The 27,886-nt window shown below is 31.9% G+C and overlaps 1 protein-coding gene across 2 annotated transcripts; it reads left to right on the top strand.

The window, feature by feature from the left end:
- Positions 1 to 27,555, top strand: LOC131849289 (exosome component 10). Of its 2 annotated transcripts, none has more exons than XM_059199329.1 (14): positions 1 to 202; positions 4,974 to 5,155; positions 7,397 to 7,571; positions 12,055 to 12,227; positions 16,305 to 16,522; positions 18,273 to 18,394; positions 19,618 to 19,781; positions 20,278 to 20,461; positions 21,300 to 21,448; positions 22,080 to 22,218; positions 23,484 to 23,608; positions 24,571 to 24,709; positions 25,635 to 25,712; positions 26,496 to 27,555. In XM_059199329.1, exons 1-14 carry the CDS (start codon positions 140 to 142, stop codon positions 26,904 to 26,906), a joined length of 2,322 nt encoding a protein of 773 aa, XP_059055312.1. In that variant the 5' UTR covers positions 1 to 139; the 3' UTR covers positions 26,907 to 27,555. The 2 variants fall into 2 exon arrangements, with proteins under 2 accessions (XP_059055312.1, XP_059055310.1); XM_059199327.1 differs by having other exon boundaries at positions 1 to 229.
- Positions 27,556 to 27,886: the final 331 nt, after the last annotated feature.

The raw sequence follows: 27,886 nt of genomic DNA, 5'->3' as shown, positions 1-27,886 counted from the left end.
TATCTGTATTGTGATTGTGAAATGTATCATTCGCCATTTATTTTAGTTTCATCACAATTTATCCAGACTTGCTTTGAACAACAAGTAAATTGAATATACCTGATTTGTGCTCGTAGATTCGAATTGTTTTTTTAACAAAATGAATTCGCTTTTGAATCCCGAAGCACCTGAATTTTATCCCCATTTGACATCAGTCACACAGGTGCGTGATTTGCGTTTTAGAGACGGAGTGAGTATAATCACAACAATAAGCATGTGTTCGCGTGGATAACATATTCTGTTTTTATTATTATTGAATTAAAGTATTTATTGTTACTGTTTATAATAACAGAATATTATTTTACTGGTAATATTGCATAAATAGGGCGGTTTATATTATATTGGGATTTCTATTGATGAACAATGAAATAAGCACATGATTACGTAGGTACCCGCGGAGCAGGCAATATGAAGAACTTCTAGAAATCTAGATCATTGTCCTGCTTTCATATGCTGAGAGACAGAGAAAAATTTGTTAAAGGCACGTACAACACGCACAGAGCGTGGTGCACGTGCTTTTAATTGGAATTCGGTTAAAAATTATTGTTTAATAATGAAACATTATTTGATTAACAATTTTTTGTTGTAATACAATTGTATTTTATCTAAGTCATAACTGTTTTATATTTGTTTTTGCTACTACATAAAAATATTTAAATTATCTATTTATCTTTCATAGCTAACACCCCACCAAAACATCACTGAAGTGGAGTAATATGTATCTATGTTGTTGTACTTTGTTGACTAATAGGAAGCTTCTTTAGAGCTTTGAGAACAAACACAGTCATCCTGCTTGTTAAAATATTGATAAATTGTTAAAAAATCTCATTCATAATTAATAATCAGTGATTCCATTCTCTTTGTCACTCCACTCAATTTTAATAACACAAAAATATTTGACAACGGATTGACATGGAAATGAGAAAACACATTCAATAACAGAATGATTGATTCCAAATTCAAATGTAAATTTAATTGTAACAGTCCAGACTATGTTTACAGTCATACATATAAAATATAAAAGACCACTACAATATTATTCCATAGCTTCAAAATTTTGTAAAACCATAATGATGTAAATAATCCATCCCTAACTTAAAAAAGTTACATATTTATATATCTAATATAATTTATTTATCAAGTTCTGCAGTACTGCCTTTGTTAAATACGGACTATGTTACTCTCTTATAATATACTTATGTAAAATCCTGAAAGGCAATTAAAAATTATTGGTTAAACAAATATAATTTCATGTATATTAACTTGACCTCATTCTATAAAACTTGTCTAAACAAAATGTATTCTTGATAATAATTTGGCATTAACATAGATTCAGACTTTTCATATGTATTATAAATATATAATATGGACTGTATCAATCGATCTATTATATTGTATGTTAATATCAAATTATGTAGAATATGTCATGGTCTTACAAAACACTGTCCTGTCTATAGACCTTGGAAGGTATGGAATATAATCTGGTTGATACAAATAACTGTAGCATGATTTTTTCTAGTGTTTTGTATTAAAACAAATTAAGATATGTAATAGTATTCAATGCAATATTGCCAGTAAAGAATGCCTGAGTGGGAACTGGGATTTTAGTTACAATAATAATTAATTCTTATAACTAATATGCATTTATTAATTTGTATGTAATATATTATATACAGCAACTCTTTGGTTTCGGCTTTGCACGGGCCTAATATATTTAATCTGCTCAACACATTTAGTAAGGCTGGTATTTTAGCATGTGTGAAAGTAATGCACTAATATTCTAAGATTTTAAAAAGAACAGTTTTATAATTTATTTTTGTCTTCTGATAGACTCCCTAACATGCTGTAAAAAGGAAACTTTATCTCCATGAAATTTCCATTTTGATTTAGCTATTTGTTTTTATAAGGATTTCTAAACTGTGTTAATATGTCAGGTAGTCAGTAAGGTGCTTCTTTTATTGAAACTAAGATATTTATCATATCTATTAAAGTTATCCTAGAAATCAAATCATGTAAAGGACACTTTTGTTCAAAATATATAACTATTCATTTGTATAAAGATTAATTACATGTTTATAAAATCACATTCACAAATAATGCATTAATTTAGAAGAAATTTGCTGATCATAAAAATGTTTATAGTGTATAAAAGATAGATATTGGCACCGACATTTTAATTCAGTATAACTGATATTTTGCATAATTTTAACATTTTTCATTGATACTCTGACTATCCTATTGACTGTAGCGTGATGTTATATATCCTTTAACGCTCGTGGATAATATACTTTTCTAACAGTGAAAGAATTCTTAACATCAGATCAGCAGAACCGGAGATTACCCCAAACATACAAAGTTAACCTAATTAATATATTAGTACAGATTATTAATTAAAATTAATATGTAATAACTTTTATTCATTAATATGTAAAGTAATTAACTTTGCATTGATTTTACTTATGTAATTCAGATTGTCTACTTATTTATTGCTTAAAAGAGTAACTTCAAAGTTCCCATATAATCCCATATAATTATTCCATATTGTGCATAGTGACCTACAGTGAATATATTGACTTACCACCTACTGGCACTTAAAGTCCTAATATTAAATACATAATATGATTCAATTAGTCCTAGTGATTAGAGCAGACTAGTCTCTACAAAAGCAGCACTCGTTGATGAGTATGACGGAGGAGCCAGCCATCACTACGCTCAACCATATTTCTGGGAGTCCAATGACCCAGCCTATGACATTGATTGCTTTACCCCACAACTGTAAAAAAACTGTATCATTAACAAAATGTATTATTTCATCATTAAGCAATAAGTGCATATTTATTACATTAGAAACTGTCAATTTAATACACTTTGCTTTGTTGGAATTTAATAGTACATTATTACATGTAAATAAATTTAATATAGCAAAGAGAGCAGAATATGTGACTTTGAATTTACATCATCTAATTGATTCAATTTTAAAAACTAACAAAGTTGCATCCGCAAACAATATATCTGTAATTTTTTTATACCATATAGGAAGGTCATTTATGTAAATTAAAAAGAGTAGGCCTAAGTTTGATCCTCCATCTTATCATCTTTTCCTTCAGATTTTACACCATCAATATCTACAGTTTGGACCCTATGCTCTAGATAAGTTTACATTAAATTTAGATCATTATTTCTAATATCATAATGTTTGACCCTGTACAAAAGTATTTTGTGATCCACGCAATCAAATGCCTTTGATAGGTCAGAAAAACCCTGAGTATATCATGGTACTTCTCCCATGATTAGAATATGTGTAATAAGCGTATGACTGTGAAGCAGTCTGTTATATCTGAAGTACTTTAACATTGGACAAATATACTTAATCTTTTCAAATACCTTAGCTTGGAACTAGCAAAATAGGAATAGGTCTGTAGTTGCCTAGCTCAAATTTAAATAGTGAACTTCATTTGCTAAATTTATATAGTTGTGGAAGAACGTCATTATTTTATCTAGCTACTATTTCACATTTATAGAAAATAGTGGCTAGATAACGAGCAACAATATCTATGAATGAACTAACTACTTCAACCGAGATATCCCAGAGGATATCTCGGTTGAAGTAGTTACAGAAGTAGTTACTTCATTTTTTAAATTAAATATTTGAATACATGTGAAAATTTATAAGTTATAGACCACGAGCCTTTAGTAATGTTTTGACTATTGTGCTACATTTAAGGTTACTGTTGTTGACACAAATTTCCTTAACTAGACTTCAGCACAGTTGAAACTGAATTATTATTCGATAAATTTGTAAGATGACATATGAAATGCGTAGTCAACGACTAATAACGGTCAGCATCATCCATTACTAAAACGTGCACCGTGATTTGTTTTTGTGAGATAATATACTTTGCATTTATATCATGAGTATTCTAAACTCTTGATTTTTAAACTTGGTTAATTTGTATTAATGCCATATAACTTTTTGCTTTCCACTAACATATTATTGCACTTATTAATATAATTATACAATTATAAATTATTTAAACTATTTTTTTTTCACTAATTCAACATTTTTGCAACGCTTATTTAATATATTCTAAGCCTAACTTATTAACTTTTAAAAATTAATTTCTATTTAAATCTTGCCGCTTTTTCTCAATTGAATCTGTATAGTGAACTGGATGGTAGGGAAAAATTATAATATAAAAAAAAATTACGTTCGTAAGCGTCTAAAATGTCCTATGAATTTATTTCTAAAAAATATATAATGACTCAACTCCAAATGTTATTGTTATGTTTGCCTAATTACGGTGAAGTGTCAATAGTTAGGTTAATCACAAGAGGATGGCTGCATGGAACTGCAGTAAAAGGAGACACAACAATAATAAGCTCCTCATCTAACTTACTAATAGCGTTATATTGCGGAAATTCCAATCTTGTGTCTAGATGATTAATTTTGAGATATGCCTGTTTTAACACGAACTCAACTCAGTGATACGCATCAAGCCTTGTTAATGTCACTAAATTGCTGAAAGCTACTTAATAGTTCTTGAAGATGAAGTGGAGGTGAACAGGGCATACGATTAGGGAAATCATACCTATATGGACGAAAACAGTACTGTGTTACCCAAGAGGATACATAAGAAGTATAGTCAGACATATTAAAATGTGGGAAGATGATATTAGGAAGACAGCAGGTTTGACTAAAAGAGCAAATTAATGTAAAAACTTGGAGGAACTTGACTATGTCACATCGTGATCATCTGAAGATGAAAATCAATCAACTATAAACTAAAAGGAACACAGTTACTGCAGAATATAATAAATATATATTTGGAACGATTGTAAACTTAAAAGATAAGAGTTATCTAAGCTATTATTATTACTATTAATATTATTATTTATTTAAGTATGCATTTCTTAGTGTTTTTTTTAATTTTCAGGATGGATACTCATCTATGAACAAAACAATCAGAACGTCAAATAAACTGCCAACAGGTGCCTCTCATAATATGTTCAAAACATATACAAATTTTAACATTGTTAAGGGCCAGTTAAGTGTAAATGTTGTTGCACAATCCAATAAAATAGTTACCAGCGAGCTGCCTTCTGTGAAGCTGAAATAGTAAGTAGAACTTAATCTAATTATCTATTAGAAATAATAACAAACAGGTTGTGAGTTCAAATAGATTGACACCAAATAAAAAACTTTGTATGTAAAATTATACTTGGGATCGATTCTCCAGTGTAGTAAACATAGACGAAAAACTCACTTTATTTTATTGAGACGGCAGTAGGCTCACGGAAATCTATCACAATATTGGGAATGCACAATTCCTCAGCTTACCCCATCTGTTATAAAAGTCATAATGGTATATTTTATATATGTATGAAAATGGTATACATACTATCAGTGCCCGCGGTTTCACGCGCGTGAAATTTATAGCCTGTATGTTATTCTGATGTATAGTTATATTTTTGTAACGTTTCATCAAAATCCGATGTAGTTTTTCTGTGAAAGAGTAACAAACATCCATCCATACTCACAAACTTTCGCGTTTATAATATTAATAATAATAAGGTGAGCTGTGGTGGTTTACAACATAAACACCAAATCAATGGTGGTGAGTCCAAATCAAATGCGAATAATTTATTTGTACGTTAGTTGTATGCGTTCAGATTGAGATTCGCGCCTCAATCTATATTATAATATTTAATTCACAATCTACGTCTTACGACATATGTATTATGTATCAGTCCAAATTACAGTTTACATTATATGTATTTGTATTTAAAAATATGTTTTCTTCAAATACATTGTCTCTCTTGAAACACTCTTCACGTCAAATTTCATTAAAAAATGAAGAATTGAATAAAAATCCTTTTCAGCGTTGATAGTAGTTATGTTAAAATGGTTTTTATTAATTAACTACCTATTGTTGTATGCTTTTATATGTATAGTCTTATTTTTGTAGTTATGACAATAATTAAAAACGTACATATTTGCACTAATATAATAGTTATAAATGCAAATTTGTTTATTAAACAATTTATGAAATCTGTCACAAGCTTCGCGAAATTTATCAATGTCTGAATAGGCTTTATTTACTTCAAGCCATTATCATCTCTATGTACAACAGTTCAGCTAAATTAAGATTTCAGCTGATTCCCAGTCAACAAATGTCTTAATTTAACTATAAAACTTAATTTGATTTAAATAGCTTGTAGACTTATCATAGTCAGCGGTGGCCAATTAACGGCAGACAGACTGTCTGCTTTTATGAATTAATAAGCTACAGGATTCAATTTGTAGACCAATCTAAGGTCAAAATCTAGAAATTGATATCAAATACAAATCAGATCGAGAGCACAAAATTGATGCCAATTAATTTGACCTTGTAAAATACACCACTACTATGTGCAAACGAGATCGCGAATAATTTAGTGTTGTCTAGTACAAGAAATTGATTATGTCTTTCACTCATTTATTTTTATTTTATTATTTAGAATAAATTATATAAATTTTAGAATATTGTAAAAACTTTGAAACTATTACTTTTAGGGTTGCCACAATTTAAAATTTTGACTTTTTTCTGAATTAACTATTTTTTATAGCGATATTTCAGTATTTCAGTATATTTTGCTCTTTTAATACCAGAACTACAATGAGTTTACAATTATACTGTATATTGTTTTATTTTTTTTTATTTTTTTTTATACAATTTATGTTTTTTTCTATTGGCTGTGCTGTATATATAATTGAACGTATACTATTTATATAATTAGTCTAATAGAACATACGCGAAATCTATTTCTTTGAGATTGATTGGCCCTTCTGTCACGTTGCCGTGAAGACCGTGCAACTTGATTTGTAAATGCAAGTGCCTGATAGTTGATATATACATGAGAATGGCTGTTGTACTCTATAATTAAATTTCTGTTATCGTGCAATTAATTTCATCGCATAAAACGACATGCTTACTTAGCTTCGCGAAAGCTTCTGACAGTATCAGCGATTTTATAGATATAAAATATAGATTAAAAATAATCAAACTATAAAAATAAGACTATCAAATTTATTCGTAAGTTACTTATTTGAATGTAGTTTCTTAATGTATAAGATGCTACAAAATCATCTGCATTTCCTCGTACAGGACAACGGCAATCCATAAATTAGGTCTACGTAATAAATCACGAAATCTAGGAAGCTTCTCAACCTCCTGGGAGAGCTTTTAGATTTGGTGATGTTGTGATATCTTAGATTTTAATTTGGGGGTTAAAAATTACTAAACTTTGGTGTAACGTAATTTCTGGATAGCCTTATACTAGGTAACATGATATTAATTTTCTCGTATTTTTATAACAGCGATGATATTCAAGACAATACGGACAAAATTATTGATGTGAATGACTCTACGTTAGACAGAGTTAATATAAACTTAGACACAAAAAGTGGTGTTAATGCACCAAGTGACAATTTCATAAAATCCATGGGGAAAGTGTCATCGTGGAATAATAAGCCTGTAATTGCGAAGATACAGGTTAGTGCTATTTTTTTTAATAATATAACAGAAATTAACATTAGATAATTCGTCAACTCGACTGTTACCATGTTGATCAGACGGTTAGGAAGTATACTACAGTACTTTCAGGACTGCCTCGGCATTCTGGTGGTTTAGCACACTGCTTTATTTACAATGGTAGCGAGTTGGATTCCTCGGTAAATAGTTATTTTCTCGTATATGATTATTTATTTTATACATACATATCTGTATGTATGTATGTATGTATATCTGAATAGTTAGATATGTATATCAAAGTATTTATATCAGTTGTCTAGTATATCTCTTCGTAGCTTGGGACTGGGTGGCATTGTGTGAATTGTTCATTTAATTTTCTAGAAGTTTTCACTTGTATTAATGTATAATGTTCAATTATTGCCTCTCATAACTATATAGACTAGTTTTTGCAAGCTACTCCGATCACGTTATATTACTTTTGATAACTACTTTTTAACAATACCTCTCGAAGCGACTAAATGTTTAAAGTCGTCATATAGTCTAAGTGCAATATTATAAAAATATTAAATGCTTAATGCTAAAATAAATTCTTCGACAGTCATGCGAAAACATATTGACTCACCCATATTGAAACATGACATTAGTACAATTTATAAAAATAAGACTATAGGCAAGATAAATAACGTTGTGAACATATTTAATGACTACTTCATTGACATTTCGAATAATATTTATAGTAAAAGTAATTGGAAAACAGCAAATTAAAAATATCAAATGTATGTAATACCTAGGCTTGCCATAAATATTGTTACAAGGAAAAATAATTATTTTTATTATTGCATATAACATTTATTACTGCAAACACACAGTTTAAAAATATATGAAGCTTATTCTAAATGATCTCCGTTGGCTGCAATACGGTCCTTTAAATATTGAGCCCAGTTATCAATAGAAGCACGTAGTCTTTCTATGGAAAAATTCTTCACGGCCAAACTTATCGATTGCTTTAGAGACTCCGAATTATTATGGCGATTAGAACAAGCTATACTCTATAAAACTGAACATAAATCAGAATCCAGTGGATTAAGATTGGGACTAGACGATGGCTGGTCTTCAGCTTTGATGGAGCGCGGAACGTTTTAATATCACAAAAATATTTGATAAATGATTGGCGTGAAAATGAGAAAACAATGAAAATTGAAATGTAATATTTTGTTTATTTTTAATTCTAATATAGTTAAGGTTAGACTACGTATTTCTGGCTCCTGTATTTAAAAAAGAAGAACGCAAAATCTTTGGAGCCCCTAAGTCGTACCAACTCTACAGAATATGATCACATAAAGACGAAAATGATAATTATGTTCACATCATCTGACTATTCCTTTAACTTGTATGATTAACTTATTCATGGTAAAAAAATCCAAGTTTGTAAAAAAATACAGAAAGTTATGGCTACAATTTTATTGTAAAGAATAATATCGTCAAACTTATGCAATTTAGTTTTCAGAGAGGAAATCTACATGGCTTGCATTTTACCACTTAATAATAGATGTCTGTGAGAATACCAATAATAGAATTCCGACAGTAGCACTATTCCTTGATAAAACCTTTCGATAGTATAGAATATGAAGCATTATTTAAAAATTAGACACCTTAGGTATCAGGTGAATTCTATTGGATTGGTTTGGAGGCTTCAGCTTCACCTTCAAGACAGAAGAAAGCTATGTACTGAATTAATGAATATGCAAAAAAAAATGCATGACAATCAATATGTTATCAGTTTAAATTTAATAAAAATGGAGTACCACAAGGAAGTATTCTGAGTCCATTACTTTTCCTCCTGTATATAAACTACTTGACAGATTATATTTACCAAAAGTGTATTCTGTTTGCAGGTGACTGTACATTACTATGTAAGTGTATAAATAAAGCAAAGTTTAAAATGGCATTAATGGTATATTGGATAGAGTTATAATATGGTTAAAGAATAATAACTTGGAAATTAATCTACATAAAACTAAGTGCATTCATTCAAAACATACTCAAGTCCATATTGACTTAAATGTAATGCACGTTGGAACAAGAAAGATTTACTGATTCTACTATTTTCTTAGGAATTACGCTAGATGAGAACTTGAACTGGAACATCTCCACAAAATTGTTGATTGTATTTGCATTATTCAAACTCCGCCAAGTAGTCACTTTACGCAGTTTGCGTTCAGTGCATTTCATAAGTCTTTTTTCATTGGTACCCTCTGGATTGCTTTGAGGCAACTCATGTGACTTAGATAGAGCTTTTAAATCTAAAAATGTATTAGAACACTGCAATGTTGGATGTAGAGAATCATTTAAGACCTTTGCTATTCTTCCGTTGCTTTGCATGTATGTACTCGATATTTGCACGTTTGTCTTTTCATCATCTTTTGAAACATCTTTACTACAATTTCTTTAAGGTCTGATTATATTAACTGGTCATTGGACAAGTATTTTTATGATATTAGATTAGAGAATGTATAGTTGATGATTGTCGACATTTGTATATTGTTTAAATGTTATTGTTAATATATAATTATTATTGTCAATAAGAAATAATTATTTTAATTTGACATATAGATATTATTTTTTAATTGTAACTTATTAATAATTGTATGCCCATACGTTGGTACAATTATACAGTTGCCAATAATATTATTGACCTGGATTTTATCTAATTCTTTTACCATTATCTAACCATTGTCTAACTGTTTTCTTCAAGTAAAATTCATTTCATTTCATTTCATAAAAATGCTATAAATCCTTGCGTTCATGACTTTCGTTTTCATTACATCAGTTACGACACATAATAGTTTTAATAAAAGAAGAACCTCCTATACCTACTAGGCCCGTGTGAAGCTTGGGCGGGTCGCTAGTCTATTATAAATATAACTACTAACTAAATTGCTTCACATATAACTCAAATATTCAACTTGAGCAATGCTCAAAATAATACTGTGAAAATATCTTGATCCACTGATCAAAATTTCATCTGAATAAATCTGTTTAAGTCTTTGATAATGAGAATATAACGACATTTAGGCCTATTTCAATTTAAGCAGTACTTAGTAAGTTTTCTGAAAAGACATTTACAGCGACTCGTATTTACGAAAGGACGATCTCTCACTTATGCCGACATAACTTAATACAAGTTCCATTTTTCAAATAGCTATTAATACGAAGGGTAAACATGTAAAATGTACTCAATAATAAGTCACTCCAGTTTCTACAATACAGGCCTGCGAGCCCAGTGTAGAACTACAGTAAATTAAAAATGTAAATGCGTATCAAGAATAAATATTATTATTATTATTATTAATTATCAGTGTCTGGGAAGATTCACAGGATGCCATTGGATGCCGTCGACCATAGACTTTATTACTCAGACTAGAACAATTTGGAAAGTCCTCAAAACTCATTGGATCATGTCCGAGCGTTAGAACTCAAATAATGGACATTAAATGTTTCCCATATTGACATAGTTATCAATATTTAATATTTCGTTATGATAGAGTAACTGGTTAAAAAATTATAAATGACATTGTAATTTAAATACTGTGTTGTAATGTGTTAATACTGTGATTAATATAACCTATGCTCTAAATACTATAAATGACGTAGTGGAGTAACTTGAGACAATTAACAATCACGCTCGCTATAAAGTTCAAATTTGTGGCGGCGTGGTGTGCCGGCTCTATGTGCCTCCCTCGAAAATGCTTCATGGTTGGCTCATCCATCATACTCGTAACCGTGTGCCGCTTGTAGGGACTAGTTTGTTCGGGTTATGGCCACTGATTGGATTCTCTTCTTTTAACAGAATTGCAGTGGCATATGGTTTTTACTTCTCACTCTATTCTCCGTAACATTAATTAAAAATCAATATGTATTTTTTGTAAACATGTATACGCCAAAATTAAAAGATTAAGTTAAGAGCCAATAGGCACTCCGAACTGACGGTAGAATTGACATATTATAAGAATCTGTATTGACCTACATGAACAAAGATATTTCGATTTATTTATGCTGAGTGATTTATTTATACAATTACAACACTTATTTTATCAAGATCGGATAAATGGTTTAGAAGCGGATCGAGATATAACATACAATTTTTTTTATGTTTTAGTTAGAAATGTACCGATGTTACATATTTGAAACCGCCAGAAGTAGCCATCAGAATTTAAATTATAGTATACAGTCTGTTCTTTTTATTTATTTACAAACTACAATGTATATGTAATTTTTATTATATCTGGTCTATATAAGATTATGTTTTTAAACAATACGGCTTATAATGCTACGGTGCTCACCCATGTCATTGTAAACTTGTATTTAATATTTCTTTTCCATAAACATCTAAATTTTCAAAAGGAACTCTATACGGATGATCGATTTAGTGGATGATGTTGAACGAAATGCGTTCATGGAATATTTTTTGTTACATGTTCTATATTTGTGTAATTATTTTCAGATGGGTTCCACTACCTTTATTGGAGCTAAGAATATACCTCGACCACAGTTGACATTCAAAGACACTATTGATAACTCCGAGAGCTTGTGGGTACCAAAAATATCGGACAAGCCAAATAACATCAAACCCCTTGCTTTGAATATTCTTTACAATGAAGACGGCGAGGTCGTTGGGTGAGTGTTAAGTGTGTTTGTATATTGTAATTCACTTCACATGTCATTATTATCTCCGCGAAGGACAAAACTGTGTGTACAATTTAATGTTGTCCTACAATGGGACTCGATCGTCCGGTCCTCAATTAAAAGGATTTGCCATTATTTGGACTGTCAACTATCAAGAGTATTCATGGGATGAATTTGTTTATCGGATTAAAAAATGCGACAAAAGGTACAAGCACGCATGGCGCATTTGTGTTCATTTTGCTACTTTATTCCGACACTTTACTACTGGAGGGTGCACCTTTGTACTCTATTTTCAGGGATAATTCAAAGCTTCTGTGTCAAGGCTAAGTATAGATTGTTATTATAGATTGACTACGCATGGTGCTTCTACTTCGTATCGAGTATAACCATTTATTTTCTAAGAACATCATAAGAATCATCCAGTATTTAAAGTAATATAATATGTGTAGGCACGTACGTAGATAGGTATTAAAATGTATGTATAATCGTTTAATTTATAATTACGACTCCAACAGTAATCTGTATTTTGAGGAATAAGAAAGACGTCGATGTTTGTGTCTCGTCTAAGGTCCTTGGGCAGTTTTCGAATTAAATGGTACAGTATGCGTTACTTTGTAACATCGCGGCAGATGCGCAGTATACGGTGCGCTAGGCAGGAAACACTTATTGTGTTGTATACCGCCATTAAAGAATCAGTGCACTGCTTCGAAACCAATATGATACTGTACCAATAAGGAAATGACCTTTAGAATGTTACTGTCTGGGATGCGTCAGGTTTGTCATTCGTGTTGGATGTACTTACAATCAATAGGATAACAAACAAGGATAAAACGTTAAAACCAAGTTTAAAACTCAATCTGTATGTACGAGCGCTGTTAGGGAATCATCGTTACGGCACCTCGCTGTCTGGATTAGTCGGCCAATATTTTATAGAAACGGGTAGATTAATATAATTATACGCACTCTCAAATATTTATTTTAAAATTATGTAATACATCCTCTGAATATGCAGGTCATAGTAAGCAATAAGTAACTACAATAGTGAAAAAAATTATACATATAAAAATGAATTCCTTCTTAGTCACGCAACTTCAGAACGACTTAATCGATTTTATTAATATATTTTTTATTGTTTTCTAATACTTCGTAGAGGGATCTTATGGAACGCAACGTTTAGAATATTGCGCAGTAAATTAGCAGTTTTAATTTCGCGTGTTTGACAATACAGCGTTTTTGTATTTACGTATTGACACTGCTAGCGTTGCGTATTAACAGCTAATTATTTACAACTTGGTGCTTCGTTTGCAATACCTAATATACTTCATATCGCAATATACATATGTATATATAAGTATGTATGTACATACTACACTAATCAGACTTGTCGTACAAATACTGTGGTATTCCTGTGTACCGTCGAGAATCTCTTCCATTGAGGTGGGCAGAGACAATGCAACGCCAAATGTTCTGATTCATATATATCTCTATTGATTCCTTTACATTCATGAGTCTATTCATACAAGCTCGCCGGTTAGGGGTGCTTTATGTTTGACCCTTTTGTAATTAAGTCGGCGTATGTCCGTCTAGGGCATCCCCTACCAGTATTTCCACTCACTCCAGCTCAAATGAATAAATGCTCACAACTTTCAAAATAATAACAAAGCAGTACAATGCAGGCTTAGTAATAAAGGATATTGAAGCCAGATAGACTAGTCATGAAAATGAACCCTCTTTCACTAATAAGTGCAATGAATATTGAAAGTACATTTTAAACGTTTATACTGAATTGATCACTTGACCTCGCTACTTGTATTCATACAAAATACTTTCTTTTCATTATTTTGCTTCTTTGAAAAAGTTCTCCTGTCTCTTTAATACTATTACTGGATTTCGAATTGGTATACCCTTTGTAACTAGCTACCCCAGGGCGACGGCCGAAACCGACAGCGCCTCTCGCTTGTCATTTTATTTTATTTTACTTAGACGGCTGCAGAGCTGTAGCCGGCTTCGCCCTCTGTAGGGAGTAAATGAACGACACGGGGGTGGTTCACCCCCACAGCCTGTACAAAGGCTCGAGGCTCCTACCCTTAAGTGCTCTCACTGAAGCTTCACGATATAGCAAAATATATATATGCAGGTATTCCATGAATACTCTAAAAACGATTGTTTTTTCGAAAATAGGGATGTTAATAACCTTTATACTACAATAGATACGAATATAAACTTGCAGACCCTAAACGATTGGTTTGGAAACGACCTTGTCTGGCGTTTGTTTAGACAATTGATTTTCGGTACCTTAATCATGTCAGACAGACTATTACAACGCTAATACGATATATATTTTTTATTTTAGATTATAACTGATTGAAATTAATAATAATAATATTAAAAAGTGTATCAGCTCTTGTTTTTCACAACTGAAATAGGTATCTGATAGAGAGAAAGAATTTGACTTGATAGGTCGACGATCCCGATTGACTTGGGTTTACGTAACAATCATCCTTACTAATATTATAAAAGCTAAAGTAAGTTTGTCTGACCTGTCTAACCGATTTAAATGAAATTTGGTACATATACCCTGATAGTCTATAGCCCGAGGAAGCATATAAGGTACTTTTTAATGTAAAAAAAGGATTGTAAGGTGTTAAAAGGGGTGATGCAAGGTTGTATATAATTATCGTTCGTCATTTTTAAAGCTAGAAGCTTAAAACTTATTTTTTAGGCTGTTGATTAAATATAAATAAATATGGAATTCTAAGTTTGTAAAATTCTTACCCTTAAGAGGGTAAAATAGAGATTGAGATTGAGAAAGTAATTTTAACTAAATAAAGAAAAAAATAATTAATAAGCTAAAAGTTATCATCAATTAAAGAAAAAAGTTTCATCATTCTAACTTAAAAAATGACAAATTTTCATTCGAGAATTTGAATGAAAATTTGTCATTTTTTAAGTTAGAATGATGAAACTTTTTTCTTTGGATTTTTTTGGGTTAGCTTATTAATTATTTTTTCTTTATTTAGTTAAAATTACTTTTCCACTTAGTCACAGTCGCGGGCACAGCTAGTATTCTATTGATATTGTAAATTGACATTACTTACAACATATTAACAGAATATGTTTACAATGTCATAGTGACAGTAATTCTAAATTGAGATAGCGTATCGATGTAATTGATGATAATAATAATTTGCATATTATTCACGAACATCAATAGGCTGATTAGAAGAGTTGAATGACATTGAATGTATGTATATAAATATTACGATTTCACACACATTTTCTATGTCACATACGCAGTGCCTGCTGTAGATCAAATTACGTAAGTCGGCATAAACACGAATTTGTTACAAACAGAATTTAATACATCTATTATGTCCTAATAATTATTATTAAGATATAGTAACGATATTTGGTTACGAAATAATAATGACGAGCGTGCTTGGCAGTAGGTGTTCATGCAAGGGATTTTCATTTAATGTTAGACATAGACACCTATATAAATATACATTGTAAATATACTGGCTTTAAAAAAAAGTAATTCAATTGTGTTACTTGCCAGTTCTTCTCAATTGGATCTATATACTGAGCTGGACTGTAACGGTGTAATTGTATACCAACTGTATTCGTATCAAATTTGATTAACATGCGTACATTTAGGCTAGAATAAGACTAACAGACACGCTTTAACTTTCATGTTTTGTATAGTATATATATGTTAGATTAGTGTCTTATCTTAGTAATATTACAATCGCGAAAGAATGTGGATGTTTGTTACTCTTTAACGCAAAAACTACTCCACGGATTTTGATGTAAATTTACAGTTATATAGCTGATATATCAGATCGGAATAACATATAGGCTATAAATATCATGCGGGTGAAACCGCGGGCACAGCTAGTATGAAATGAATAATTTTATCAAATGAGCCAAGTTGCAATGAAAGCGTAGTGTGATTCTATTGAGACCTGACCGGATTTAAACCAGACAAACCAACGCTCGCCGTGCAGCTATGGTTCACTTATTTAATTTCGCACATATTAATTTCTTTATCAATTCAATTGTCAACAGATATGAACATCCTTATAAAGTGGAGTTGGATTTGTATCACCCTCCCTCTGAGTTTATTGACCCTGATCCGGACACTAATTCGTTTCCTCCTTCATTGGAAGAAACGAACCTTACATATATTGACACAGAGTCCCAAATAGATGAGCTTGTCAAACACCTGGACACGGTAAAGGAGCTGGCGGTTGATGTTGAGCATCACTCTTACAGAACATACCAGGGTAAGTAAATATATCATTGAATACATTATATTGCAGAATACCCCAAGAGGTTCGTTCAGTATAGAACGTTTATCGACGTATGTACGTTGTAGAAAGTTATATATGTGGGACACAATATATAGAGCTTCTGTTATGGTTACTAGACAACTGATATAAATATAGGGATACAATTTTTTGTCATTAAATAACATATTATACATATAAAACACCAAGATTGATACAGACAATCGTACTTATGAATACAAATGTTTGGACCGTGCGAGGAATCGAACCCGCTACCATCGGATATTAAAGCGGTATGCTAAACCACTAGACCACCAAGACTGTCCGATTATTTATATAGTATCCAGGGATATTGTGAATATTATCTGTTAATTTCGGATGGTTTCAATTATACGCGTACTAGATTTGTAAATTAGCGAGATGTCGCCTAATTGGGCAGGATTGCCGCGCAGCTGGGGTTCCGCCTCGGGCGAGTAAAAACAAGTCTTATACTATAGCCGTAGCTAATACAGAAAACTTATTTGAAAGTATTCTTATTCTTTTAGAATAGTTTAGATTCAGCCATTACAGATAGTTTTATATCTTACTAGCTTCTCGCCCCGGCTTCGCGCGGGTGTACATGTATTATATATATAAATCTTCCTTGTGAATCACTCTATCTATTAAAGAAAACAGCTTCAAAATCCGTTGCGTAGTTTTAAGATTTAAGCATACAAAGTGACAGACAGCTACTTTATTTTATACTAGCTGTTCCCGCGACTTCGTCCGCGTGGAATATAACTTTATTTTTATAAAATAAATGTAGCCTATGTTACTCGTTATTACATCAGCTGCCTGCCAAAAAAGTGCCGTTAAAATCGGTCCAGCCATTTCAGAGAGCCGAAACAAACAGACCGACGGACATACAGACAAAAATTGTAAAAGGTATTACAAACAGACACTCCAATTTTATTTATATGTATAGATTATGACTTTATATATGACTATCTTATATATAATAAATTAATGCCGTCTTAAAACATTATAACATTGAGTACATTTATAACGAGTTATACAGACAACTGTGGTGATAACTGACGATCTATTCTCATTCATTATTTCATACATTTTTATTACGAATATCCATTTGCAACTGTTACTGTCATATGTCACTTACCTCGCTCGTGAACAAAATAATGTATTGTTAAATCTGTCTAACATTTTTTAATAACGAAACAAGTCATATTTTCAAGCATATTCTTTTATAAGTTTTTGTCTTTATAATCAAATGCCTCAATTGTAAAACTACGCAAAGTTTCTTTTTAGAAGCTTGTAAGTTTATATTAGTGCTATCCTCATTGGGATGTCATAACTCTTATAAAACATAGTGTTTCTTTTTAAATGTCTATTAATTTAATTTAATTTCTTTATATATGTCTATTACCCCTTCGATCGATTCCCCGTCCAATTCAAACGGGGATCGATATTACGGCCTGAGCCGAGGTTCGAACTCCTAGTGGTGCGCTCAGACTAAAGTAGTATCCGTCAGGCGGGAGTTGGCCTTCAACCACTCCACAAGTCCTTCCGCGGGTTTGGAGTCCATCTACACTCGCCCCCTATCGTCCGGTGAAGCTGTAAAGGCCAGCTACGGCCAACAGCATTAGAGTAGTCCGAAAAAAAAATGTATTATTACATATCTTAATAACGTTCCTTCGTCTCAAATCCTTCAATATTTATCACATAGTAACATTAAAAATATTGTTTTCAGGTATAACTTGCCTAATTCAAATAACAACGAACGAAGGTGGCGATTTTTTAATCGACGCGTTGGCATTACGCGAACATATACACAAGCTGAATTTGGTTTTCACGAATCCGAAAAAGTTAAAAGTGAGTATTGTTATAATACTCATAACAAGTGGTTATCCAGTGGCCAAATTTGACCATTATTAACATTACAAATGCATAGTAGTTTTTTTTTATGGACGTTAATGGAATGATGTGCTTGCCTGCGCTAACGGTTTACGCTGGCGGGGCACCAGTGGAGGATGATGAGCTGTAAATGAGGTCAGGCCAGTTAGTTCATCGTGACAAATTCATCAGGAATTTATCATGATGGTTTCCAGGGGGAACCGAGTGAAGGTCAACCTGATATTGTACATTGCTAGTAATGGGGTCATGAGTCCACATTACTAACAATCCACTTTCCCACCAATGCATAGTAGTGTCTACAGTGATTTTTATAAATTTAATGTATTTAAAAAATATTATTTTCTACCTTCTTACATGTAATCTATGACTGTGTCAAATTACAAAATAGGAGGATTTTTGGGTATTTAGATGATTTTTGTAAAAAAAGTGTAAAGAGTAATGAGTGCTTTTAGTTTTTTATTAATTATAAATATAAACATATCATCTAAAACAAAGGCAAAGATAATCATGTTGACAAATTTATAAAGGTATTTATTGATATTAGGATTTGTACAATTATTGAGATAAACAAAATTTCATGACTTGTATGTAACAAGTCATGACTTGTGTTTATTAAGTTCATTGTACTTTGTAGACAGTATTCGGAACTCCTAAGCAGCTCGGCCGATTTTGATTTTTTCTCTTGCGTTTTTGATGAGTGGGCCCCGTATACTTGTACCTCCTATTACCTATAAATAAGGTATTTGATACGTGATAGAATTTAAGTGTTGTTTTTTTATATTATGATAATTTAACTACAGTGTATACGCCATTAGATAATTACTTGTTTAAATATATAGAATAATAAGCATTTTCCGCGACTACAACTATTTCTTTAGATAAGGGTCTATGTTATTTCTACAGATGCAAGCAATATTCACCTCTGATTTTATTAAGATCGATTCCGCCATTTAACTGTGTTAGAAAATGTGACAAACATCTCTATGTTTATTACCTTTTTTAATACAATTTAATATTACATTATAAATATGGGACACAGTTTAATATTACATTATATAAATATATATATTTATAAACGTACTTCAAAATGTAGAACTATTGGATCCCTCGAATCTTGGATCCTTATTTATTCTTTTTTGTGTCTATGTACCTCGAGTTTAGTCTTTTTTTTCTATTTTAAGGTCTTCCACGGTGCTGAAAGCGACGTGATTTGGCTACAAAGGGATTTTGGTGTTTACCTCGTTGGGTTGTTTGATACGCACCAAGCTGCCAGAGCACTGCAGTTCTCCGGACTGGCTTTGAAGAATTTACTTTTGCACTATTGCAATGTAAACACTGATAAAAAGTTAGAATTTTTTTTATTTAATTCGAAAACTAGGTAGACGTACCAAATCGTATTTGTATTATCTGTTACAGCAGATAAACAGTTTGCAAATTCTATTTCATGAATAAAATATCTATATCCGATGAAGACTTCTCAACAATAAATTTGAGTAGATCTAAATTAATAATACAATATTTATTTTAAATATTCAACAGTATCCAGATTAAAAATTAGTAGTGACTCCCCCGAGTTTCGCTTATAATTTGTGGGATTTATATGTATTGACATTTTATTTATGCTTGTAATTGTAGAATAATGTTTCGTTAAAACATGTTTGATTGGAGGGGACGGTGGATGTAAATAATTATTTATAGTCACACAACTCAATCTACCAGCTTTTATATTATCTTTCTTTATGTCACTGTGCCCCCTGCTACTAAGAACTTCTATGATGCGATATCAGTAAAAAAAACAAAAAAAATGTTTGTTATATATGATTTATTTTCTATAATTTTAGATACCAGCTGGCAGACTGGCGTATTCGGCCATTACCAGAAGAGCTCATACATTACGCTCGACTGGACACGCACTATCTGCTTTATATATGGAGACAGATGAAGCAAGAATTATTGGAGGCGTCTGCTGGACATCCAAAACTGTTGCTCTCCGTATTCGAAAATAGCAGACACATTTGTAACAACGTAAGTCTATAAGACATTAATATCAATCAACCATACATTGAGAATACGGTTACAGATAATAAGAATGAGTAAAAAAATTGTATAAGCCACACTTATAATTATCCGGTTTTGTGTAATGAGTCTTATTCTGAATAATTGGCAGGGCACCAGTGGATGACAATTGCATGAGCATGAGATCAGGTCAGTTACTTTTCATGATAAATTACCTGGGAATTAATGACAGCCCTTGATAGATTTTATATAAAAACATTCTCGTTTTAGAGACAACTAACGCCATCTGTCTCATAGTATAGTAGTTTAAACTATTAGTACAATTATCTGGGCCGTACAACAGTAAATGAGACACCAGTCTTGCTATTGCTACCAATGTGTTTTATTTTCAGGTTATGTGCCCAGAACACTTTCACGCTAGTAATAGAGCCACTATTCCCCGTTACTAACAACCCTTTCAGCCAATATTAGTATGCTACAATCTTCTTTTGTGATAGAGATGTTAATTCATTCATACATAATTTCTGAGCTGCGCTCTTGTCGATGGAGCTCCCGCCACCTTCCACGATCTTCTATCAGCCTATTTAGCTGTTGCTACTACACGACTCCAACTTTTTCTTCAACTTGTTTGATGTAGCTGTGTCTTGGTCTTCCTCTTCCTCTCTTTCCATCTATTTTTCCTTTGATAATGTTATTAGTTAGTTCGTCGTGTCGTATCAAGTGCCCTAACATTTTTCCCCGTATTTTTTGAGAATATCAATAATATCTATGATCTGGTTCTTAACCCTTTCAAGCACTTCTTCATTCCTTATTTTATGTGTACAACATAAATATGATTTTATTGCAGACATACAACAAGACAGTCTTACATGAGGACAGTCATGTGCCTCTGTATTTGAGTTCCAAGAAAAATTTCAATTCACAACAGATGGCCGCTTTGAAGATGATTTACAAGTGGCGTGATGCACAAGCGAGGTTACACGATGAAAGTACTACGTAAGTCGATCTCTTCATTTTAATGTTTTGCTGATGATATGCGATATCTAAAACATCTAGAAACGGTGATTATCCAAATTTTAATACTAACAGTTAATTTTTTTAAATTTTTGTTCATAATCAGGTTATTTCACTAAATATTCGAAGGAATCCTGTCCTAGATAATGAATGGTTTGACTATTAATACAACAGTTAAATCATTTTACAATTTTTTTTTAAATTATGTAATTTCAAGATCTTATAATTTTTATTGAAAAAGAGAAGAGAATACTAATATTTCTTTAAATATCCATAAAAACACATTAAAAATAAAACAACACGCAAACGCAACATTAAACACAACCATAAATGTCATATATTATAATATTTCGACTTTGATTATTTATTAAATAATTTAATTCAATTAAAGTATACAATATTTTATCGCAACCCTGACATACATGTTTATGTTCTTAATCTTATTTTAACACGAATAATTTTATAGTGAATAAAGTATTAACTTTCGACGATTCGACTAGGTTACACTAGCCATGGTGCGAGCTGACTGTTAAGACCTAATTATAGCAACATAAATAATGTATATAAAAACACAAAAGTCTAAGTATCACCTAATATACATAATTGGTTACAGATATCTCCTACCGAACCACATGTTGCTATTACTCGCGGAGACCTTGCCGAGAGAGATGCAGGGCGTCAACGCTTGCTGCCATCCAATGCCACCCTTCGTGAAACAACACTTAAACACCATACACAAAATGGTGTTATCGGTATGAATTTTTTATCTATGCTTCCACATAATATCATCATAATCATTTTAGCCCGGAAGACATCCACTACTGAACAAAGATCTCCACGATGATCGGTCCTGCGCTGCTCGCATCCAAAGTCTTCCAGCGATCTTGACCAGATCGTCTGTCTACCTTAACGGACGACTTCCCACGCTGCGTCTTCCGGTCCGCGGTCACCACTCGAGGACTTTACTGCCCCATCGTCCATCTGTCCTACGAGCAATGTGCCCTAGCCATTGCCAGTTCAGTTTCGCAATTTTTCAAGCTATGTCGGTCACTCTGGTTCTTCTGCGGATCTCCTCATTTCTGATACGATCACGCAGATAAACTACGAGCATAGGAGTCTCCATTGCCCTCAGAGGGACTCTAAGTTTATTCATGAGGCCCATAGTTTACCACCACGTCTCTGTCGTAAGTCAACACTGGCAGCACAATGGTCATAAACCTTCGTCTTGAGACACTGCGGTAATTTGGACGAAAAGATATGTCGGAGCTTCCCGAACGCTGCCCACACAATGTACCATCACCTTAATCCCAGATATTGTAAACATTACATGATTCTAGTAGAGGCGGATTTTATCTACAATGATTTTTATACTAGTTTTATTTTCTTCCCTTCCGCCCCTGTTTCGGTTATAAATTTGACAGTTTTAGTGCATATCAACATAATAGAATAGAATAGAAAATCATTTATTCAAATAAACTTACATTGAAGCACTTTTGAATAGTCATAACATTTTTTTTTAATCTACCGCTCATTCGGAATGCTGTCTCATCACAAGAAGAACAAGCAAGAAACTTGTGTGTTGCTCTTTTAAATAATTTATTCTTACTTACAATTTAAGTTTAAGTGTGTGAATACAAACCACCGATTAGCACTAATTCAATGAAATAATAAAATAGAAAAAACATTCAATATACAACTAAGAAAATAAGTCATATAATATGACACCTTATATCTCTGGAATGCTGTACTGGTCAAACGATCAAGACTTTTTCAAATAGCTTTATCTATTTGGTCTATTCATGCGGACCTATTAGACTCTTATGCAACTTTAGTCGTATCATGGGTGTCACAGGATAACGTGACACCATATGATCCTGTGATATCCCTGACCACATTCCTTAGCTGTTCATGTTTATTTGGTTACCATATTGTTATAATATTATAATGTTACCTTTCATCGTGTGGCTACGTACTTAATTTTAAAAAATCCTAATTAATTTATGAATTGTCCCACCAGTGCCGCCAGTTGCCTGTGGAGCCCCAACTTTATCATATGCCGGCCAGCATTAGAAACATGGTGAATACCATGCATCACCCAATCTTGTACAACGTCCACGATCTCACGTACTTTCCAGATATGAGGTATGTACAATTGTGACACACTGTAATGTAAATAAAACCGTGTATGAAGTATAAATAAATTATATATATATATAATGTTTTAGATTTATTCAAATTCAAAAATCATTTATTCATGTAAGATATTTTATGAAAGTATGATGAGAACCTGTGTTTTATCTGAAATATTTTTTCATATTTCATACCATTATCGAATTATTTTGAAAAAAAAAAGACGTTTTCAACCCTTTTTATTAAACATAATAATTTCCCATTAACTTAAATAAAATATTCTTTCACAATATTATTATTTACATATTTTCAGACTTAATGTTATATATTGCGCCAAAACTGGTCACATCATGGTTTAATTTAAAATTTTACTAGATTAATAAAATCAAAAGCAACGAAAGCATATTCAGGAAGCCAGATTAAATATTCAAAATCGGGGTTCATTTACAATGGAAATTTTAATTATTATAAATCTTATCTGCTTTTGAAATAATTAAATTCCCTCAATTTTATATTACGGTTTGAAAATAACATTTGATGGCTACATATATTGAATTCTTAGACTCCAAATTATATTATAATATTCGAATATCTACCAATCATTAAGGCAATGTATAAATTAGTATTTAATTTTTAGTCTAAAGCTAGAATATCTAGTTTATCACTGTTATGGTTCTTCTTGTACACAAAAACATGTAAAGGTTTATAGGAAATAATATATATAATGTATTTGTTTTTTATTCGACGATAGTGGTAATTAAGCCCAGCTAAATAGCTAGCTAGTGAAATTATTACCGTTTCTATTATGCTTGTGTGGGATGAGTACCCACTCATCCCACACAATAATGATCATCAATATCACATTAATAACCCTATTGATGTTATTAGGGCAGTTGCAACACGGCCCAAGTCATTAATTTTACGTTAGTTTATGAATATATATATTGACAGAAAGCATTATATTTATTTTACAGTGAAGACCTACCAATGTCCGTGGATGGTGCTGCACTATTGGCAGCAGACTATACAGGACTTTGTAAGCCCACTATACAGGCTTTCGAAGAAATTACTGAAGAGGCTTTTGAAGAAATTCCTGACAAGAAAGTTGGCATTGTAAGTATTAGATTTCATTAATTAAATTAAATTAAATAATTAAATTTAATTGTCCAAAGTAATTTATTTTTGGACAATGACCCAGCGCCATCTAGTCCCACGGTAAGCAGAGGTTCTGTTATGGGTATTAGACAACTGCTAATAAATACATACATACTTGTTTCTTGTAAATACATACATAATATACATAGCAAAATCATAATATACATAGCCATCAGACTCATGAAAACAAGTAATAGAGGAATCGAACCCGCGACCATCGGAAGTAAAGCGGTGTGCTAAATCGCACTAGACTACCAAGGAAATTTATTAATAGTACTAGAAACATAAAGACGTCTCCAATGGTACCACTGCCATACATTTTTCAAACGTCAAACACGCTTTGTCAGGTGTTTCGGCTGAATGGTGAGATATAGCAGTGAAACTACAGGGTACAGAGGTATAAAATGTTTGTCCTCCAAAATGACACCGCATAAGATGTACAGGGAGAACCCCTCTGATCGGTCCCTCGTCCTATTCAAACGGGGATCGAAATTACGACGGCCTGAGCCGAGGTTCGAACCCCCTAGTAATGTAGTCAGAGTCAGACTAAAGTCGTATCCGTCAGGCGGGAGTTGGCGTTTACCCACTCCATAAGTCCTTCTGCGGGTTTGGAGTGCCATCTGCACTCGCCCCCTATTGTCCAGTGAAGCTGTAAAGGCCAGCTGCGGCAAAAAGGATTAGTGTAGTCCGAAAAAAAAATAGCACCGCATTAAAAATTAATATGTTAAGTGAGTGTGAAGTAGTCGTAGTTGCGCGGGTCAGCTAGTATGTAATAATATAAATAGAATAGAAAAATGAATTACAGTACGATTGAATACTTACTACGAAACCGCGAACTAAACCTAGTCTTACTAACGTATAAAATATATGTACTTCTTTACAGGTATCGGGCTTGAACGTTGACGCAAAGTTATTTATTCCACCATACGACCGTTATAAGAAATACCGAACGTTAGCTCAGGTAAATATTTTTAATATTGGCTATTCATTGTTGTCTAGGTTACGAGTCAATAAACCATACCAGTGTTTATTTTTATGTATTATCTACATTAGAATTTATATATAACAATTTCGCTTATAACGACTAATCGGTTTTAGCGACGGTAATTTTAATCATGTTAGATTTTATAGTAAGATACCAGAATATATGAGTATATAATAATAGTCCGAATGCAAATGTATTGTAATTTATTAGAATGAATAAATATATTTATAACGGACGATGATGGAATGATTTTCTTTAAAGGAATAATAAAAATAATAATTTTCCCAAATGTTATCTCAGAAGAGGTAATAAGAGCCAGTGTATTTTGTATACAGTCACCACATAGCCAGTGCACTTCTGGATTAATATTTGATTGATGTAAATGTATATTAAATTGCTACAAAGTTTTTATATCCCTACATAACACGTAGAAATACTTACTTGCGCTTCAAACCAATAATTTGTATAAATATACTTTAGAAAACAAATATTTAATATAGTTTAAGATATTTTATATTGTACTGTAATGTCCTGTGAGAGCCTGGAGATCTGTAGTACAGGTTTTAACTAGTTCCGACTTCACCCTCTCACAAAAATAACTAATATTTTAGTTATTTTAAAGTGCAATTAGAAATTATAAGCATCATTGTGAGTGAATAAAGATTATTATTAGTATATTCCTATATGATCTTTAGTATTCTCACTTTGGTTAATCACTATCAATAATGTGAGAATTAAAATGGATAAATATGCTTACAGGTGGAGGAAATAAAAGAATACAAAATTAAGGAAGCAAAAATTACGGCAATATTGAAAGAAAACGAACAGATGAAAACAGAAGTGCTTGCTCAGTTGCAGCAAGCAAAAGCGAAAATCGAACAAGAAACAAATAATGACGCGGCTGAAGTTCCCGAAACGATTGTTATCGAAGACGACGTTCAAGAAACGAAGAGCCAGCGCAAGCGGAAAATGTCAGCCGATAAAACGGAACGAAAGGGGCAAGCTGGCCGTGTAGATCTCAAGAAAGAATCTGAAGAAAACAAGAAGGCAGAAGGCAAGAATAATCAAGCACCAAATGTAAATTACAAGAACGTAAATTACAGGAAATTTTATACCGACAACGACACAAGGAAAGTGAATCCTAAAATAAAATTTAGAACGGAAAAGTAAACTTTTTTACATTGATACATTTATATAATAAGCGAAACTATACGTATTATAAATAATCCGTTTATATCTCTTTTTTGCTGTTGTTTTATTTCTTTGTATGGCTAACTATATGAGGGTCAAAGACTCGATCTTTTATTTATAAGTCGTCATTTCGTTATAAGTATATTTTCGTAAGAAATGTACACATACTGTTTGTGAAGCCGGTCCATTAGAATATTGTGGGTTTTCAAGATATTAAGTATATTAAGTTTATCCACAATGTACATATTAAAAATATGTGCATTGTTGCCAAATTATTTCTATGTACGTGTTCGAAAGAATAAATGTAACGGGCACTTATTATTTAGTTGATTATTCAAATTGACTGGTTATTTTTAGAACAGGGTATCAAATCGGGTTTCTTTTGAATGTAGTTTTAAATTTAGGAAATATTAGTTCTTTTTGATAGATTCTGGCTGCGTGTTTTGGTGACATTTAACAGTTTTCTTGGGTAAACTGTAATGATACACTGTCAGGATATAACTGATATCTCCTAAACATATATTACTTACAAAAGAACCCCGATTTATAAAGTTAGGTAAACATATTTTTATTTAACATTTGTTTTTCACTAGACTCTCTGATTAGACATTCTAAGTGATCATTAAATCTCGTTGACTCCTAGATAGTTACTGACATAACTATATCGTAAAGATATATAACATTATCTACTATGTATAAGTGTGTATGTCAATCATAATCGAAACCATTTGTGTTAAAAATTTTATTTTGAAAGATGTAAGTTAGTACAACTTTATCTTTCCTGATATTATTGTACCTTCTATGTGTACCTGCCTAATAATGGCTTACATGATTTGTTTTTTTTAATTACCACTTTTGTAGCTTACTTATGTTTTAAGGCATTGTTTATTTTGTAAAGCTTTGCTTGCCATATCACGGCTCAACACTAAATTGTGCTAACAATGTAACCAATGTGTGCT

This window comes from Achroia grisella, unplaced genomic scaffold, assembly GCF_030625045.1.
Source record: "Achroia grisella isolate CSIRO2021 unplaced genomic scaffold, CSIRO_AGI_Agris_v1 utg640, whole genome shotgun sequence".
NCBI lineage: Eukaryota > Metazoa > Arthropoda > Insecta > Lepidoptera > Pyralidae > Achroia > Achroia grisella.
This window is presented reverse-complemented; position numbering and strand designations above follow the sequence as displayed.

Coding starts and splice junctions, on each gene's coding strand:
- LOC131849289 (XM_059199327.1), top strand. CDS start 140: ATGAATTCGCTTTTGAATCCCGAAGCACCTGAATTTTATCCCCATTTG. Junction 5,156..7,396: donor CCTTCTGTGAAGCTGAAATA/GTAAGTAGAACT, acceptor TTTTTATAACAG/CGATGATATTCAAGACAATA. Junction 18,395..19,617: donor CGAATCCGAAAAAGTTAAAA/GTGAGTATTGTT, acceptor TTCTATTTTAAG/GTCTTCCACGGTGCTGAAAG.